This window comes from Calidris pugnax, unplaced genomic scaffold (genome assembly GCF_001431845.1).
Source record: "Calidris pugnax isolate Ruff unplaced genomic scaffold, ASM143184v1 scaffold103, whole genome shotgun sequence".
NCBI classification, from domain to species: domain Eukaryota; kingdom Metazoa; phylum Chordata; class Aves; order Charadriiformes; family Scolopacidae; genus Calidris; species Calidris pugnax.
In genome coordinates this window covers 13,079,849-13,099,479 of record NW_015090990.1, presented here as the reverse complement: position 1 = coordinate 13,099,479, position 19,631 = coordinate 13,079,849, and the positions used below count along the sequence as shown (strand labels likewise).

General features: G+C 40.9%; 1 protein-coding gene across 10 annotated transcripts in view; it reads left to right on the top strand.

Annotated features, from left to right (window-relative positions):
- PIKFYVE (phosphoinositide kinase, FYVE finger containing) overlaps positions 1-19,631 on the top strand; it is a 65,808-nt gene that overhangs the window by 5,635 nt on the left and 40,542 nt on the right. For 7 of the 10 annotated variants that reach the window (XR_001413380.1, XM_014954409.1, XM_014954413.1 and 4 more), the window contains exons 4-10: positions 5,380-5,498; positions 8,189-8,360; positions 9,085-9,292; positions 11,743-11,832; positions 14,984-15,122; positions 17,778-17,935; positions 18,756-18,867. Coding sequence is in view for 9 of the 10 variants with exons in the window: in XM_014954409.1 (XP_014809895.1) it covers positions 5,380-5,498; positions 8,189-8,360; positions 9,085-9,292; positions 11,743-11,832; positions 14,984-15,122; positions 17,778-17,935; positions 18,756-18,867 (998 nt within the window). In the remaining variant the exon portion in view is untranslated. Of the gene's footprint in view, positions 1-4,476; positions 4,568-5,379; positions 5,499-6,415; positions 6,457-8,188; positions 8,361-9,084; positions 9,293-11,742; positions 11,833-14,983; positions 15,123-17,777; positions 17,936-18,755; positions 18,868-19,631 lie in introns of those variants that run through there. The other 3 variants (XM_014954414.1, XM_014954417.1, XM_014954416.1) reach the window with 3 other exon arrangements.

The window sequence follows — 19,631 nt, the reverse complement described above, 5'->3', positions numbered from 1 at the left end:
TTGGGGCTGTGCTGTTTCAGTTATGAAATAGTCTGGAACAGAAGAGGCTGCCAAAACGCAACCAACGTCTTAAAGTCACTTGAACCTTGATCTTGAAAACTTCTGCTATGTCTTGAGAGACTTCAGTTTCTTAACAGTCACATGTAAACTATAACTGTAGAGCTCAGTCTGAACGTGGTTGATGTTTGTGTCTTGGAGATAAAAATGCAGGTTTTTGCTTGTTCCTGTTCTGAGGAGAATTGAATAGGAACTTTTGTCTAACCCTTTTTTATTTCTAACCATGGAACTATTGCCAGATGCCATACTAAACCTTTTTTAGCTGAGATGGGAATTGAATGGGATTTCAAAGGTGTAACTGTGTAATGGCTTTATGAAGATCTGGAAGAGCTAGTAAGTAGATTGCAGGGGTCCTTCTTGAGATCTGCCTGGTTACTGTTGGCCATTTGTGAAAGCCTTGAGTAAACTGCTAAGGTGGGTAAAAATCCTGTGCAAGACTGTATTTCCAAGAGTACAGTACCTAGTGCAAACAAATTGGATCTTAAATGTTGTTAATGTGTGGTTTATAGAAAGATGTCTAGTCTTGGTAACCAGGCAAAAGTCCAATACAGATAACTAGCATTTTCATCTCTCAAGTCATTTGCATACTATCTTAAAGACACCCATCATCTTCCTCCTTGCCCTTTAGTACTGTTTATGCTATTCAGTTGTATTTCTCACAACAAACCACTTAAGGGTTGGGGTTTTTTGTTTGTTTTTTAAAGCTTTTTCAAATGCCCCAAGTAGAGCAGTGTGCTCTTGGCTGATTTGCCAATTTACTTTATTTCATTCTTGGTTATGTCTTGTAAATCACTTGGAAATTATCTGGGGGTTACAAGTTAAAAGCCTTTAGGTGAGGTAGGTTGTGCAGTACTCAGAAGCCAGAAATAATCTTGCTGTTTGACTTGCAGTGGAGTAGGCAGCCAGGGAGATGAGGCTTAGTCTAAGGTGTGGGGGTGGAACTGTTGCTCCATTGTTCCAACTCCTTTTCAGGACTTCCATTCGTGTCCCTGGGCTTGGATGAAAGTATACTTAGAAATACATGATAATCATAGAATGGTTAGAGTTGGAAGAGACCTTAAAGATCATCGATCTTTCCTGCCATGGCCAGGGATGCCCCCCAGTAGACCAGGTTGTGCAAAGTCCCATCCAGCCTGGTCTTGAACACTTCCAGGGATGGGGCATCCACAGCTTCTCTGGGCAACCTTTTCCAGTGCCTCACCACCCCCACAGTAAAGATGAATCAGTCTGGAAAGAAGTAAAGTTACACCAAGCAGGAATTTCTGGCTTTTTTAAGAGATTTCCATGATACCGATTGCTCAGTGGTCTAACTCGCTAGTGAGTATCTTCACCCAAATAACCTCACTGCTGTAACAAACATGAACTCTGTGTAATGCAAGTTAATGTGTACTGGATTGGTGAGGAGGTTTCAGGGGAGTTTTTCTGGTCATCTCCCTGTAGTTGAAGAGGGGAAAAATATTTGCATTTTCATTTTCCAAAGCTCAGACATGGGTCTGTGTGTGCTTGCTTCAGCTGAGTTCTTTCAAGGTGCTGGGTTGAACCAAAATAGTCTTGTACTGAGATGAATGTCACAGCTTGCAAATCCAGTTTGTGAACTAGAAATGCTGACCAATTGGAGAGGGAGCATTGCTAGTAAAAGCACTTTGAGCTTGTTACTCTGTCATGCAGGATAATGCTGTTAATGTTAGACAATTGTAGCAGACTGGCAGTAACAGGGAATGGCAAAGGAGTTTAGCAGGCCTTAGGAAAAGCTAATGATTATGTAAGAGGGAAGAAGGCCTGAGGAAAGCATGTGGTGGTTATGGGAATCATAAAGAATATGACTTATTACCAGAGCATCTTTTCTATTGAAAAGGCTTTTGGAAAATGAAAATGCATGTTGTAAAATGAAGTAAAGGATAGCTTTCACACTCTTCATGTCAGAACTTTGTATGGCAGTGACTTGAGGAAGATGTGATGTTTAAACTGTGAGCGTGAACTTGAATATGAAATTTTATGCTTTGGCAGTGAATAACTAGGAAGCAATTAATGTTGATCTGTATTAGCAAAACTGTGGTATCCCTGGTGGGGTTATTTGTTTATTGTTGAAACTGTGAACCTCTCTGTTGTACCTCGTGTTAGTGTATGGTCAGCTCTCTTCCTGTAAACTGCAAGTAGCAGTTAAGTTACAACAAAGTAGTTCTTGTAGTGTTTTCACTTGTCATTGACTGTAAAATGAATGCCAAGATACATAGGGTCATGAAAGTAACTCTGGAAAAATAGATTTCAGTGATGCAGTAACTGAGGATGCAGAATAACTATGTGACTTACTGAGCAAATCTTTCTGTAGTCTGAACTCAGAAAAGTGTACTGAGTAGGTACTCGTAGCTAGAATGGTATCGCGGCTTCTTTCCCAGTGATCAGAATTCAGGTGGGAAGAGTAGGAAAAAGAGGAGAAAAACATACAGTATTTCAAAGGATGTATACATTTTGCAAAGGATCAGCAGCCATGAATACATATAGGAAGGATGAGGGTTTGAAACATGAGGATATTTTTTTTTTCTAGCTTTAGGAGTTAATTTTTAGCTTAAGAAAGATAAATAGGTTGGAAATATGTCAAATTGAAAATCTGAATGGGGTTCCTTTGGTATATTGAGGTTTTGTTCAGTGAGCATGCAGATGGCAAGGCAATGATCAGAAAAACACAGTTGTTGCATGCATTGATAGTCCTGAAAATATGTGTTCCATGCTCATATTGGTGTGTTACATTGAAGGGCTGAAATGCAGATGGCTTTTGTTAAATGCAAAATGATATCAAGTAAAAAATTACTGTCTTGTATGAGTGTTTTGCTAGGGAAGAAGAATAAATGGATGAAGATATGGTAGAGTTGTGGACTGAGAAAGTGTAAGGACTCTGTATATCCAAACCATGAGGAAGCTGTCTTCACTGTGGTTTTGTGCTGGTTGGACAATGACAAGCAAAAGTTTGTGGAGCTGATCTAGTTGCCATAACAGATTAAATAAAACTTAAATGATGTTTTATTTTATTTTAAAAACCTAAATTCTTGTGTGACACTTCAGTTGTGGCTGTGGGTGTGTGTCCTATTATGGTTTTTTGGGGGGGGGCACGGTGTTCTTCTGGGAGGGGGTTGTGGGGTTTCTTTTGTTTGTTTTTTTGGTTGGTTTGTTGTTAAATAACATATACTGAGTTTGCTGCTTTAGTGGTAAGCTTTTTTAGTGCTCCTACTTAGATGTGTTAGTGTGGTCAACCCTCTTGGGCTCAAATCAAAAGATACGAAGTCTCTTCAGAAGTGCGACTAGTGGCAGTTGGGATGATGATGTGAGCAAAGCAAGAAAAATACTCTTATAGTTCTGCGTTTGTGGAAAGGAACATGAATTTAGCAGATTTAATGGTGAAATAAGGATACAGAGTTACAGTGCTGAAAACATACATCTGTCAATCGTGCATGCATTAACTTAAAAAATGGCTGTGGTATTTATAGTAATGGAATTTAGATCAGGAGTAAGAGTTAACCTGAGATTGATACATGTGAATCCTTTTATAAAGGTGGTGGTTTAGGCAGTGTGTCCTGTATTGCAGAAATGATAACTTCTTACATTGTTGATACACAGTGTTTTCCTCGGAAAGGGAGAAATCACATAATTGAAAAGGATGAGAGTCAATTTTAATCTGAGAATTGATCGACTTCTCTAGTATAACACGTTAGCCATGTGGTGGTACTGCTCATGGCATGCTTTTTCTACTGTAGATGACATCTGACATTGTTTTATGGAACACAGAAAAGGGCATTCAACTAACAAGAGAACCAGTGTGGAGTTACCTGTGGTATTTCCTCAGTGCTGTGAATGTTCATACTTTAGGAGTCAGCTGGCTGACAAGATTTGTAGCTAGTTAGACAGGAGGCTTAATAATAATTTTTTTAATTGGAAGCAACATTCCTGGAAAGAAGATACTCTCGAATTCAAAAGTTACAGCAGGAAAGCCCAGGAAGTAAATGCAGTGTAGATCTTGTGGTTAAGGAGGAGCCAACGGTTTCTATGGTATTATCAATGTTTTCTAGAAATACTAATATCCCTTCAATTACCCTAAAATATTCAACTTGGTACTGTCCAAAAGTATATTTGTTTGATTTTTTAAAACAGAGCTGGGTTTAAGCATTCTAGAATCTCTTTAAAATCATCTCCTGTTGCAGATTCTTTGTTGTACATAGGTCATTAAGCAGCTATATGTGGGCTGATTAACTAAAAATATCTACTAAGAACCTGAAGAGGAGGCATGGAATACCACAGTTTTAATCACATGACTCGAAGAGTTTTGATCTCACACACACAAAGGAATAGCCTAGTTGTTACTGCAGGGCAACAGTTAACACGCCTCTGCTGGCGCTGCCAGCCTTCCCGTTGACATCACTCAGCTCTGAAGCAGTAAACAGAGAGCAGCCATGTCTGTCCTTCCTGATCTAGAGGGAATCAAAACAGAATGCTAGTCAGATGGAGAGCAGCGAAGCTGGTAAGAAACTTTAAACTATTCAGAAAAGCTTTTGATGTAGAAAAGTGACTCTGAAAACCTTTAAATGTTCGGGTAAATACAGGGCTGTGTTTGCAGATCTTTCTGGAGAGAAGGGTCCTATTTGTAACTTGTACAGCAATGCTTTTATAGCATTTTATAGGAAAGAAATGAACTGTGTTACCTTTTTATTTGGGAGTCTTGTTGCTATAGTTAATCAAGAATGACTGTGCAAGTTTTCAACAACATGCCTTTTTTCTTAAAAAAATAACAAAACAAAGCAACCTCAAAAATGTGAACTTCTGGATGCATTATATTCTGAGTTACTGTTTTTAATAGAATCTGAGCAATTGAGTACTGAGACTTGCTGTAGTAATTTAAAATAAATTCAGGTTAAGGCGTTGACTTCTACCGGTCCTAGAATGAACGTGAATATTATTGCAATTATTTTGTAAGTATTAATATCCTAGAGAGCATTCCAAATTGAGACCCCGCTGCTTTCTAAGAGACATTTACAAGGTTCATATAGTAGGTTGAAAATAACCTCATTTCTGTAAAGGTTGTTTTCATTCTCAGGACTTAAATCGGTTCTTGTAAACACAGAGGATGTTATTTAAAATGTCAGTCAAAGCAAGCTGGCTGCATCAGAAGCTCCTTTTGGAAGAGAAGAGTGCAAGGGCACGAAGTGATACACACTGTAACTTTGTAAAGTACATACATATGTGAATATTTCTCCTTCTATTGGGGTTTTGTGTTGTGATGTGAATGTTGATGTATCATGGAAGAAATGAATACTACTCTCCCTTGCCTTCCAGACAATCGAAGGAAAGTAGAACCACCTCTTGGAGGTCATGATCCTCGAACAGCAGTTCAGTTAAGAAGCCTCAGCACCGTTTTAAAGCGCCTCAAAGAAATCATGGAGGGGAAGAGCCAGGTATTTCTGAGGGATTTGTAGGCCAAACTGTCTAGAAACTGAACTGTTTACTGGGCTTCTCTGAGCTTCGTTTTTAGATACATCACAGGGATTTTTTCAGATGTTTGAAGGTTTAGTGAATAAACTAAAAAATGATTGTGTGAGTGCAGGGGAAACAACTCAAATTCATGCTGACTTTTGACATGTCAAACATCTGTCATGTGTGAGTGAAACATTGCAGTTGCTCAGCTTCTTGAACTTGGACCATATGCTCTTCCTTGAGACTCCTTCCCAATTCTGAATTACCTAATCTAGTATTACCTGATGGTTTTTTCCCTTGAAGGCTAACTGTGGGCAGGTAAAACATACTGGCTCTCATAAATAGTAATGAGAATTCTGAGGATGAATAAAATCTGCTACTTACTGTGATAATGCTTGGTCAGTGATATTTGCTTGGAAGGCTTGTCCTGTTAGTTTTGATTCAGCTGGATAAGGGTCTGGCGGTTTCTACTGATTTTCTGGTTTCACCTCCCTCTGCTGAGTTTGACCATGCCTTTAAGAGGAGGATCTAGTTGAGAAAAGAAGCTGCAACTATTTATAAGTGATGATATAAATAGCTGTGTCTGGGAGCAAGACATGAACAGGCAAAAGTATGCTTTAATTAAACTGAATGAAGACGAAACAGACTTTGGCTTGGAAGATTTTACAGGTAGACTTTGAGTAAAATCACTTATCTTCCAGTGCTATTCTGCTTATAAGAGTAACTTTGCTTTGGTAGAAAGGGTGATATTTTTGAGGGTGAAACAAAAGCCTTTCACTGAAGTAAGCAGGGTATTGCATGTGGCCCCTACTAATATTTCACTTTGTGGCAGCTTTTGAAGGCCCTGGAGATTTTCAGACATCTTTGAAGCTATAGGAGAAGTGCTCAAACAGACAGGATGCAGCAATAAACGAATGTCTAGATCTTTCTCTGAAAGCGGTATGTTGCCAGCGTGCTGACTTCTGTACAAATGGTAATGCATCCCTGCCCTTGCCATGTCTTGCTCAAGTCACTCCAGGCAACAATTTCTTCCTGCTGTGGGCTTGGCCTGTTTCTGCAGGAGACCACTGTTGTAGAAAGCATGTCAGATCCTGGAAGGTGTTTCTGTATTCAACCTCTACTGCTAACAGAGACTTCTCTTCTGAACCTGTCCTTGTAGGCTGTTCTTGTCATGAGTGTTGGCTCTGGCTTGAGCAAGGCAGAGGGCTGGGAGGTGTCACCCGTAGTGGCTGGGTTTCTAAACACCCAGTCATGTGCAAGTAGGGCAGAGGCACTGCTGCTTGGAACAGCCACTCTCTGTGTGGCAGAACCAGAGACTTGATTATCAAACAAAGCTGCAGCAAAAACTGTTCATCAGCATTCCCTGCAGCTCAGTTCCTTGGCAAAGCTCTTCACTGGTTCTTTCCCTGCTTGAAGCTTTGTGTTCATCATAAAAATTTCTAGACTCTCGAACACTAGACTGCCTTGAGTAGTCTTCGACCTCTTTCTGTATGAGTTTTCTTGGGTGAGGACAGCCTGAAGTTGTTGTCTTGTTGATCATAGCTGTTTTGGTCTCAGAATTGGTGCAGCAGATACCTCAAACTTCACTTTGTGAACATGCAAAAATAAACCCCAATTTGGGGTATGCTTTTTTGGTTACATGACAATCAGAGTATGGATCATCTTTCTTTTCTGTGGTTACTCCCTTCTTGGGTTGTTTTGAGAAAATTCTTGCAGAACTCTCTCTTCCTAACTAAAACCAAAAGTATTCAGTCCCTCTGAAAAGGCTTATTGCCAGAAATGAACTCGAGCAAAGAATTTTTCACAGTCAGAGCTGTCATGTGACCATTAGCAGTTTTCTCCATCCTTGGTAATTGTAGCTGGTGTGCTCAGAATCATAATTGAGAGATTTGTCTTGTTTTGTTTATATTGCTTTGTTTAAAGCTACACCACCAAATGGAAGTTTTAACTCCTTGTTTTCAAGTCTTAAAAACAAGACAGAAATGTTGTTATCTGCTGAATGTGTGTTCTGCAGTTGTCTTCACATAGCAGTTAACTTGGAGTTTTGAAACATCATCATTCTGGGACACAGGATTTTACAACTGTTTACTGAGGTTTTGAAGAATTTGATCATATAGCAAAACATGTATCTATAATTCTTTCAAAGTACGTCCCAGTATTAGCTGTTGAAATGATCTTCCTGCACTGATAATTCCTGATAACTTGATTTACCCCTGGATAACAGGTTTGACTAATGTGTGGGTTTTGTTGGTTTTGTGTTTTGTTGTTTTTTAAACTGTGTTAGTTGAGGGCCTGTCATGTGCTGGGGCAAATGAGAGGGAAGGGCAATCTGTACTTTATACGCTTGTTTCCTCTTGACCTTTATCTACAGCTCATGATAGCTTTTATCTGCTTTTTTTCACCTTGAATCAAGATGCAAAGGCTTACTAGACTAATTCTCACAGTTAAGAACTCTCTTAGCCCTCTGGCTCGCTATAAAACCACAAAAATCCTTTCTTTGCATGTGAGTGCTCATATGCAAGAATGCACGCGTGCGCATACACACACATATGAGAATATATGAAATTGTTCTTTTCATGCACACAGTCTGCAAAGCAACCATAATCTAAACATGCTTTTCTATGTCCAAAAAAACGAAAAAAAAGTTTTCCTCTGCTGCCTTCCCTTACAGGACAGCGACTTGAAGCAGTACTGGATGCCTGACAGCCAGTGCAAAGAATGCTATGACTGCAGTGAGAAATTCACCACCTTCCGGCGGCGACATCACTGTCGACTTTGTGGCCAGATCTTCTGTAGTCGATGCTGCAATCAGGAAATCCCTGGAAAATTCATGGGCTACACAGGTAGGGTTTATGTGTTGAGAAGCAGAACGTTCTCTGTGTGCTCAGCTCTGTTTGGACTACTGCATTTGGGATTCTGGCAATTGCTAGAGAATGCTGTACCAGTCTTTAGTGGGCTGAGAAATTAAGCAAAAAGAATCACGGGACCTAATTCTACCATTTTCTTCATACACAGTCCTGTGTTATGCCATGCCTGCTTATTTTTACTTACACTACGTCCATGATGATAAAATGTGGCCACTATTTCACAGTGATGTTCACTACAAAAAGTGTGGTCAAGTAAAAGCTGATCTTAGTAATGATAGTTTTAAAATGTAATGAGCCACATGTTCCAAGTGAGGGTAAGGGGCAACTCTGAAGTACCAATTACCAAACTCTAGATATCTCCTGATGGAGGTAATGATTTCCAGACATCAGCTGGTATATTATATCTGACTGGCTATTGTTGTACCATGATTTCAGTGTGCACATGTGCTCTCTCTTCCTTCCCCTGCAACTTGCCTCTCTCTTACCTGTCGCGTGTTACGCATCACTTGGAGAAATTTCCTGAGTGTATAATTATCTGGGGTTTTGCTCTTTTAGATAATATAAGAACTAGAGTTAAACATGCAAAGAGGTTCTGAAACAGGAAATCCTTCTTTTCCCTCTACTACACACCTCTGATCCTGTAGGAACAGAGTACTATTTGTTCCTGTTCACTCAAACTCTCTGGTTCCTCTTTCCGTAGGGGATCTCCGAGCCTGCACTTACTGCCGCAAAATAGCCTTAAGCTACGCACACTCCACAGACAGTAACTCCATTGGAGAAGACTTAAATGCTCTGTCGGATTCTGCGTGTTCTGTATCAGTGCTGGATCCTGGAGAGCCACGCACACCAGTTGGGAGCCGTAAAGCCAGCCGCAACATCTTTCTGGAGGAGGATCTAACCTGGCAGAGGTAAGTGAATGGCTTCATACTGAGGTCTAGAATCTTAACTGTGTTCTCAGGCTCACACCTGTCTAAACAAGACGTAATTATTTCTGTTTAGGAAAATTGGAAGTGTATCTCCTGTAAAAACAATATAATCCTGTGCGTGCTTTGAATACTCTTCAAGTTGAAATGTGGAAACTTTTGAAGTGGCGTCTTAAGTTATTTGCAGTTCTTCCTTTAACCTAGTTAATCTGTGATTCTATACCAGTGACAGAGCAGGCTTTTAGCTTCAGATTTTAAAAAGGCAAAACGAAAAAAATTCCCTTGTAGTCACAAGTGTATTGGGAAGCAAGTCAATGTAACACTGATGCTTTACCTGCCAGGTTTTGAATTGGGCAAGAGAATATAAGAGATGCTGTCTGTGTAAATGAGAAAAATGGTGGAAGTAACCACCTGTTTCAACTGAAGTGGGATTGAACAGCTAGCTGTAAAGGTTCTCTAATCTCCCTTCAAAGTATATTTCTTCTTACTGCTCTCAAATGAGAAGATCTTTATTTTTGGAAGAGGAATAAAAGAACACTGTACTTCTCAAGTGGTATGCAAGTTGATTTCTGAAAACCTTGATTTAATTTAATGTGGGGGAAGGAATAAATAATCAGATGTGGTGTTCTCATTTCTCTAAAAGAAGAACAACAGGCAGGTGTGAAACTACTGAGGTGGTCTTGAGTCAGAGCCTTTCTTTAACTTAGGGATAGTGTTTGTGACATGTGCCTCTCAGCAGATCTCTTCTAGTGATTCTGATAGTATTAAAAAACCCACAAAAACAACTGTCTTCAGAAAATGCCCTGATGCTCGCTTTGCATGCTGCTTTTCAGAGTACAGTGCTCATACAGAAGCAATTAAATAATCAGCTTTAGGCCTTTCTAGTTTAATGTCATGGTCATTTAAAGCAGTAATGTTGCAATGCTTGGGATAAATACTACCAAATACTGAATTTGGGAATAAGTATGTGTACACGGAATGCTTCTCTTCAGGTGTACAAAATAATAGAAGGTATCATTAGTTCTATCTTCTGGTGTGTTATTAGTATCTTTGTTATGGCAATTCAACAGCTTGTAGACATGAACATGTAAAGAAAGTATTTATAAATAATCTTTATTTTGGGTGGCTTGTAGCACTCAAGAAAAATACTGTCTGTTCTTGAAAGGTTGATAGCTCTTTCTATACAAGAATGCTTGTGGTGTTAGGAGATACTGAATAAACATGGACTGCTTTTGTGTGTGAAAGGGAGGGGGATAGGGATTGGGATTAGGAAGTTTATTGTTGCTTTAGGAGGATTGAAATTTTCTTCAGTGCTTGTTGCTCTCAAAAGGTAAAACTTCGCAGTGGGCTGCAGTGCTTTTTAAAATATTATATTTGTTAAGTTCCTGATTGACCTTTGGAGGTTTAAATTCAAGATTCTGAACTTAAATGGCACCACAGTGAAAAGTGACAACTCACAGCTACATAATGGAAGCAAAGTTTTTTTTATAATCTGTGACTTCTGTGTGAGAAGTAGTTTGTTTTAGAGAAAGACTTGGCAGTTGAGTCCCTTCTCAAAATAATGTAACTGTGATAAGGCTCTTGCCCCTCCTGCTGTCCTATGCTGCAAAGCAGTGAGAAAAGCATTTAGGGGAGTTGCACTCTGCTTAGTTGTCTGACATTGCTCTGCTCTTTGAGCAGCTGGAACATAGAGGCACGGGCTCCTGCTTTAACTGACCTGAAGGGCCATATCCTTTAAAAGTGAATGAGCGGTGTATTCTGGGCAACTAAAGCTACTCAAAGCAAAGTTGTATTGTGTACATTTTCTCATGAAAAGCATTTATCATGCTAGTAACATCTGCATCCCAGAGCACAGCTGGTACAGCTGTGTCAGAGTGTAGTGGCTTATATCTGGTACAGTTTCATCAGTAGGAATTTATATTGATGGTGTAGAAACACCTGTTCTCCTTCTTCCTGGGGTGGAAGGAAAGGAAGGGCAAAGGTGATGGTCATCAGGTTAAATAATTGCAGAAGGTTATCAGGCTAGCTTGGTATAAGCTGTCTAGCAATAACTGTAGCATTGCTAGGATTGCAAATATGATATGCTGGGGAGACGGGGGCAATGTGTCTGCCTCCAAAGCATGGAATAGCAGCCTGTAAGGAAGGAGGATGTGTAAGAAAGGGATATAGGGGAAGACTGCAAGAAGGCAGGATAAGAAGAGAAATAGGAAGAGGCTGTATTGTCCAAGAGTTGAGTCTGAAGGGAGAAGACTTGAACACTGTCCTCCAGATATCATTGGCATACAGATGGGGAAAGATTTCCCTATTCCCTCATTGATTTAACAATAATGGGTGTGAAAGAGGTAACGTTACCTGTTTTTTAATTGCAGCTGTTTTGACACTGCTGCGTGTGGCAAATCTCTCAAACATCTCTAACATCCTCCTTTTCCTTGCAGTTTGATTCACCCAGACTCTTCAACTACCACGTTGTCTGCACGCCTTGGGTCTGTCCAGGAGGATGCAGGGAAGTCACCAGCTAGGAACAGGTAAACTAATCATATCCGAGTATATTCTGTTCTGGATGCACTCCTAGCACACTCTTCACTGTAAAGCCTGTGTTTTGGGGCTTGTTTTTACTGAGCATGCTGTTTCATGTCTAAAATGGGTCACCTCATTACCTGTATGTGATGGGAAGGAAAGACCATTTATGTACATAAATGTACTATTTCTGAAGAACCTGTAGTTTCCTGCTCAGTCAGTCAAATAGAGGTGGTGGTGGTGAAGAGGACAGTGAGGAAAAGAAGTGGTTAAGAAAAGTAGAGTTCTGAGAAAACTAAAGAAAAGGAAGTGACAGAGACTTGGTAATGGGAGGCAGAGACTGAGGTCATAGAGGAGCAGAGGTGTAGCTTTTATTTATTTGTTTTGTGTTCCTCCCCCAATCTGCTGTCTCTGCTCTTCCATTAAGTATTAAGTTACTTGTTGAAGTTACCAGACTTCCTTGGGTTAAAATCCCATCATAGATCTTTATGCAAGAGTGCTGGAATGAACTTGGAAATGTTCATGAGAGCTTTAGTGTAAGTTGAGGATGCTTGAGCTTAATCCCACTAAATAGGCTGGTATTAGAAGAACAAGTAATTTCCACTTCACAGTGCTTCTGCTATGGTTCTGTTTGCGTACTTCCACTATGGTTAAATTGGGGAAATAAAGGTGAAGCAAAGGTATGAGGAACAGAGCAAAGATAGTCCAAATTTTGCTGTTGGAGTCAGGAGATATTCAGAGACTTCTTTGCACTGGTGTAAAAGGAATGCAGAATGTTTAGCAATTTGGAGGGATCTGGCAGGACCAGTGCAGGCTGGAGAACTCAGCTGAGAAGGATGCTGGCTGTGGCTTTCAGGGAATGGACTGCTTGGAATCTTTAGCTTCTGTGGGATGGAGACAGGTAGGGTGCCATGCACGCTGTGCAGCTGAGAACTGAAGATCTCACCTAGGGGGAGTAAAATACTGATGAATAAACTAGTACCAAAAATCGATTCTGGGAAAACATGGCAAGCAGTCCAGAGTTAAAAGTTCAATGCTAAATAACTGCAGTGACGTCAAGAAAGAACTGAAACCTTGAGGATGCTCTCTTGCTTCCTGTTTGAATTGATGTTGTCTATTTTAAAAGGCCTTTGCTGTTTCCTCATGCACGCAGCAGTAGGAGGGTTATAAAGCTGGACCTGGCAGGCCCAGACTGGTCATTCAAGTTAAAATTTAACTCTCTGGCTATTCATGGCCTCACCATAGTGTTTACCAGTTTGGACTCACATTTGAGAAGTAACAATGAGGTATAACCTATCTCTGTCAAAATTCTGAACCTGTGGAAGCAAAGCTATTGGCTTTGGGCTAAGTGATGCTAGCTTTCAGATCTTCTCAAAGCAGCCATAGATGTTTCTTTGAAGCAAGTTTGACCATGCCTCTTTCTGGATAAGATGAAGCAAAAAACATGCAGGTTGAGCACATTTAGATGCAGGTAGCAGAAGTTACTTAGTATTATTTGTTTTCCCTGTGAGCAGGGGATATGTATTTGTTTTTTTTCTCAGACCTGTCATTTATGGGGGAAAAACCAGCACAACAGTCAAATTTGCAAGTGGAGGAATTCAAACTTCTTCTTTGCAGATTCTTTTTGGGGGTAGGGATTTTCTTTGCAAATCTCCTCCTCTGTTTTTAGAAAAGATAAATACCATCAAGTCCCAGATGCAAGTGGTGATAATGAAGACACAGAAATCTGACTGTTCTAACTCTTGCTTAATGTACTTGTACACGAATTAAAAATCCCTACTGTAGGTGGCACAGTTAAAGTAGCTGTTGCAAAACAACTGGGAGGAGTGCTTAATGATGGACTTTCATGTCAGTCTTGTATTCCACATAAGAATGCTTTCTTAAGCTGCGTAACTCTTCCAGTTCTAACTTTGTTTAACTTGAGAGCATCTGAATAGTAGAAGACTGACAGTTTTAGCCTGCTTGAATTACTATGGCAAAGTTTTTGCTTATCACCCCTAGATATATATGGATGTAGTGCCAACATAGTTTCCTCTGATAATGCATAAATTACTAAAAAGGACCTAACTAAAACCTTTTACCAGTCCAGTATTCTTCCTTAAGAGACAAAAGAGGAAAATGCAGTGATTTTGAGACTACTGAAGCTACTTCCTTGCAGTACAAAAGCTGAAATAGAGTGGCATTCCTATTTCATGCCTGGACTCAGCTACAACATCCATTGAGAATTTTTGGGAATAACTGGAGTGTCAGCCAGCTAGCAAGCTCTGTGAAGTTACCTGAGTTTGATGCTAAAGACCAGAGGCTGGCAACAGTTCTCATCACTGAGACTGCTGCATGCCTCTTGAGTCAGTTCAGCACTGGCATTTTGAGCTTCCCTGTTGCTGTATGTGGAAGTATTTTCCATCCTCACTCCTTAGAGCACTGTTAGCACGACTGGTTTACACTGCCTGCTTTTTCCTGCTGTGTGATGAGTAATTTCGTCTCGTGAGTTATTGGAGCAGAGGGTATCTGGAACTTGTATTTGCGTTTGTAGCATTGCAACGATTATTGCAAAATGGTATGTTTGTACTGGAGTGCACAGCCAAGATTTCCTAATCAGCTGGGCTGAGATCAGGTGGATCCTCCATATCTTAGTACAAGGAAAATTGCCAGCTGGAGTGACCTCCACTTCATCAGACAGTTTGGCCACCCTAGGGAACAGATGCTCAAACTTCAAGACTCTGCAAGCTGTCAGCCATATATTTCAGAGCGCTGAGGAGAAGGAATTTCAAAAGGGTCAAGAGGGGTAATCTCAGTGCCCTGTACTGTGGATCTCGGTGTTGGCTGCCCTTGTTGGCATCTGTCTTGGTCCAAACCACTGGAGTTTCTAATTACCCAGCATCCCATACCTTCCTCGGTCTATTCAAATGCAGACATGTATGAATTGCTGTGCCTAAACTTCGTTGTAACTGCTTCCTACAGAGAGTTTTACAAAAGTTTAACTTGGATGCTCCAAAGCAATACATTTGCTTCCTAGGGATCCTTTCTTGTGCTTTTATGGGGGAGGAAGCTTTAAGCAGTAAGAAGTTCCTTTTTAACATGCTACAAGATCAATGCCTGCTCTGGTGTAGCACCGCACAATGAATGCTTACACTTCAATTCTTCTCTCTTCCACTACAGATCAGCCAGCATCACTAACCTCTCACTGGATCGATCCGGTTCACCAATGGTGCCTGCGTATGAGACATCTGTCAGCCCCCAGGCCAGTCGCACACATATGAAGGCTGAGACCAGTGAGGATGAGCGCAAAATCCTTCTGGTACTTTTCAGACCTCTGTTTGTCTTGCTCTGTGAAGGCAATGAAGTTTGCCTTTCTTATATCATGCAGCAGGAGTATCTTGCTGCCTTTAAATGCTCCTGTCTGAGCACTCCTACCTGGACCTCTCCTCCAGGTACTGCAGAGATGGAGAATATTGCTGCTGTTGTGGACACCTCTGTCTTCCTGATGCAAATCATAGTTTCATAAGCTGTTTGCATAAAGGTGTTTACAGTTTTAGCCTTGGGAATTGTGTTATGCAGTGTGGAGTTGGTATATGGTGGCTCCTTGTGGGTTAAACCTGTCATGGTTGCAGCTGTAAACCAATGACTTGATTCTGTATTTCTCCAAGTTCAGATTTTCCCTTTCCTATGAAAATAATATTGGAAATATTATAATATTATAAAAATATATTTAAAATATTTATATATATAATTATATATTCTACATCAGAAACTTTAAATGTTCAAAATAATTCAAAATAGTTACACCACAATGAATGAGTTAAAGCTGATACATCTCATTGGGCCAAAACATAACTTGGCCCCTCCCCTTGTTTGCAGAATAAATATAACATTTTGTAGGACGTTGCAGTGACGTGCTTGTTCAAAGAAAAATCAATGTGCAACAGTGTTCTGTGTGATCTTATTATCCCTCCCCACAGAGGCAGTGTTGTAGATGGCAGTTACTGTACAATGTTCAGTAGAAAACAGTGTTTGTCTTCTTTGAGGGAGGGGAAGTGTTTTTCACACATTAAAAGATAAAGGATTGCTCCCCGTTGCCAATTTGAAATGAGGAAAGCTGATTTCTGTGTTGTCAGGTATTTGTCTGCTGTCAGCAAAATGCATGCAAGTATTCCTGAGGCTGCAAAAACACTTTAGCTCCTGTTCAGTTGCACAACTCCTTTCCAGGGTGCTCCGTGAATGGATAACCACATGGAGGAGAAACATTTTTAAGGCATGTCTTTACAGCACCATGTGCTGTGCACGTATGTTAATGCAGGAAAAATGAAATTCAAAATGCTGTGAACACAGCTTGGACAAAGATGATCAAGTCCCAGTGCGCTTCATCTTCACGTTGTTTATTTATTTTTTTTGTGTTTCCTGTCCTGGGGCAGAAGAAGATAAGTAGTATTGTTTCTGTTCATGTAAGACCAGAAGAAGCAGTGTCAATTAATATAGTATTTTCTGTGAATTTCTACTGTTTGTTTAATGCCTTTAGCATGTGAGGCTGACTCTATATCAGGAGTTAATTTAAAACATATTCCATTCAGAAGACTAATGAACTTTGCTTATGAAACAAAAGGTAGGGGAGGATGTACGTACACTGGGGTAAGCACATACCTCTTTGAACTAGAGGTCAAAATCCTTGAGTTAAAAGGATTTGCTGTATTCTGCCAGTTTGTCCAGTTTACTGAATTCACCATGTGAGTTAATGGTAAACTACAAGGCAGCTGAACTGTGGAATCACCATTTGCATCAAATCTTGTGATCCTCTGTCATGTGACTAATCCTTTTGATTCTATACCTGGTATGGAAAGGGAGCTGCTGACATTGCTTTTAGGATAATACCCAGGACAGCCACTGCTGCAAATAAAAGCAGAAACCAGTCCAGTAACAGAAGTGGAACAAAACTCTTGGATCTGAGGGCACCCTTGGGAAAGAGCAATAATGTGGGTCTGGCAGTTAACTGGAAAGCTGAAACCATTTAAAATATAATTGAAGCTTTTTTTTTTTTTCTTCTGTTACACAAAACTAGAACAACTGAGGCGTTTGAGGAAGTGAACTGCAGTGAGTCTTTTCTCCACGCCTTGGGGTGCTCTGTTGCTCTCTCAAAATAATCCCTGGTCCTAGTTTCCACTCTGAAACAAAGGGTTGTGCTGTGCCAAACCAGGGCATATGGGAAAGCAAGAGGGGCCAGATGCAAAGAAACAGCTTGCCTTTGTGTAGGCTATGCTCCACCCGGAGTTGGTGCATATGCTTAACAACATAATTTTGAGGTGTAGGCTGAAGTGTTCCAAGCAGGGAGGGAGAAGACATCCACAGATTCAAAAATTATTGAGTTGGGAGGGGTACATGCCTTTTTTGCTTAGTATCCAAAGCTAGCAGTGCCTAAAAAAGGCTTGATACTGGACAACAAAAAAGGAATGCTCAAGAAGAAGTGGTATCCTAGAAACATAGCAGTGTGCGTTGCTGTGTCAAGCACTTGCTTTATATCTGGGCTTGATAATGGACTAGTGTGCTTCACAAAGCCTAGATTGAGCACAAGTTATATAGAAAAAACATCTTTCAAAGGATGAGTTTTCACTGTACTCCGTATTTACACACAACACCTGAGTTTGAGAATAGGGTGCAAGAGGACAGTAGTGAGGATGTAAGTATCTTGTAGGCAGTACAACATCTTGCCACATTAAAAACAAAGCCCCTTTAACTTGAGGGTACTCACTTCATTTCTTCCTTTTTCTCAACTTCATGTAAGAGGAAGGATATGAGGAGCTGATCTCCTGTCTGCTGTTTCTCTTTGCGTAGGTTGTGCACAATGGCTGAGATTTTATGCCTGTTTGTGGAGGGCTGAGGAGGGTCTGAGGACCCAGTTTGATGCCCTTGAAACCAGTGCTAAGGTCAGATGACTAAGTAACTTCCACATCTCCCTGTCCAGGACTCGGTCCAGCTGAAAGATCTGTGGAAGAAGATCTGCCATCACAACAGTGGGATGGAGTTTCAAGACCATCGCTACTGGCTGCGGACACATCCCAACTGCATTGTGGGAAAAGAGTTGGTCAACTGGCTTATCAGAAACGGGCACATAACCACAAGGTAACCCTGTTGCTTTAGGACAGCAGGTGTCTTCTGTCTGACAGGAGGTTGTGAGTTTTTGCTGATATAGGGTGCCTTAGACTGCAGACAGACCCTTTTGCTAAGGAGATGAGAAAGATAGAGAATTCGGAGCTGATCTTTACTGCCTATCAAAGCAGGTAGGGCTCTGACTCCATGTGGCCCAAAACAACAGGGCACAGGGGGCTGACTGGTTTGGGATCCAGCGTGGAAGGCAGTTTATGGGACAAGTATCACTCAAACAGTTGGAGAACAGTGAGTGTATTACACTCGAAAAACGTTCATCGATACTCCAGAGGGCAAGCCTGCCCCTGGGATCAGAGATAGTGTTTGATAGCTAAATTTTTGGTGGGGATGGCAGGCTGTTAACTTTGTGAGTATAAACAGTATGATGTATTTAACTATCTGAGAGGGGGATAAAGCTGAGATGGTTCTTAAGTGTAGAGCAACAGTCCTCACTCAGAGGTGCTTCGAATATGTAACTCAAGCTAACAATATTGGAGAAGCACAAACAGTGTCTTAATCATCTGTTAGAGACCTCAGGTGCGTTTAGGGTAAAGGCAGTCTCTTCCATCTAGCTCTGTACTTGAACCAGACTCTTCCATCTAGCTCTGTACTCGAACCAGACTCTGCTGCCTCTCCGCAGTATGTTGAGTAGTGTCCCCCTAAACATGGCGATGGGATACTGATGAGTCAAATATTGCGTAGCAAATGACGGTTTCCTTTTGTAGCATGCTTGCACCATAAACCATGTGTATTTAGAACTAGACTTAGAAAACTGTCTCTACTCTTATACCTCCAGGGTCCAAGCCATTGCAATTGGACAAGCATTGGTTGATGGACGCTGGCTAGAATGCGTCAGTCATCATGATCAGCTCTTCAGAGATGAGTATGCTCTCTACAGACCGTTACAGGTAAAAGGAGTAGGAAAGCTATGGTTCTTGCTGCGTTTGGCTGCTGACTAGAATCTTTTTTTAATCCTGTTCTCAGTAGCCATTGTATGTTTTCTAAATCGGCTCTCCCGTGCAGAGAATTGGGATCCAGGCCTTTTTTCTTAGTAGTTTAAAGCCTGAGGAAGCCACATTTACCCAGAAAGCTTCGGGGCTATCTTCTCTGGAGGATGAGGTGTTACATGTAGCATTGCCTGAAGCAGAGGAAAGGGTCTCCAATCTAGGCTAGTGCCTCTCGTGGTGGACATCTTCCACTGGCCTGAGTGTTTGGATTGGTTTTTAACAATATATCTCTGTAGCCTCTCCATTACCTGAAAGCAGTCACTTGAGAGTCTTCTGTGTTCTGCAGCTTCTCACAATAAAAAATGGCTCAGCTGTCCAATGGACCTCAGTCAGAAAGGTTGCAGCCATTAGCATCTTGTCTTCCTCATACATTTCAGCTCTTGGCCATAGTCACATGGTTGTCCACTGAGATTGCTCTGTTTCTTCTGGCATCTCAGGTAGTTAATAGCAAACTGAGACAGTGCAGTTAAAATCTTGCCCTTATCTATCAAATGCTTGTGAATCCTTGTTTGTAACTGTTTGTAAAGGGGTTATGTTTTTCAAGGTTTAAAGCCAGTTCTTCTCCTTAGCTGAAAGCACTGTCTGATCTCATTTCTCCTGGACAAGTGTCAGGAGAAACAGTGTTGTTGATTCAGTTGCTTGCTGCACTCACTGTAGCCAAAGGA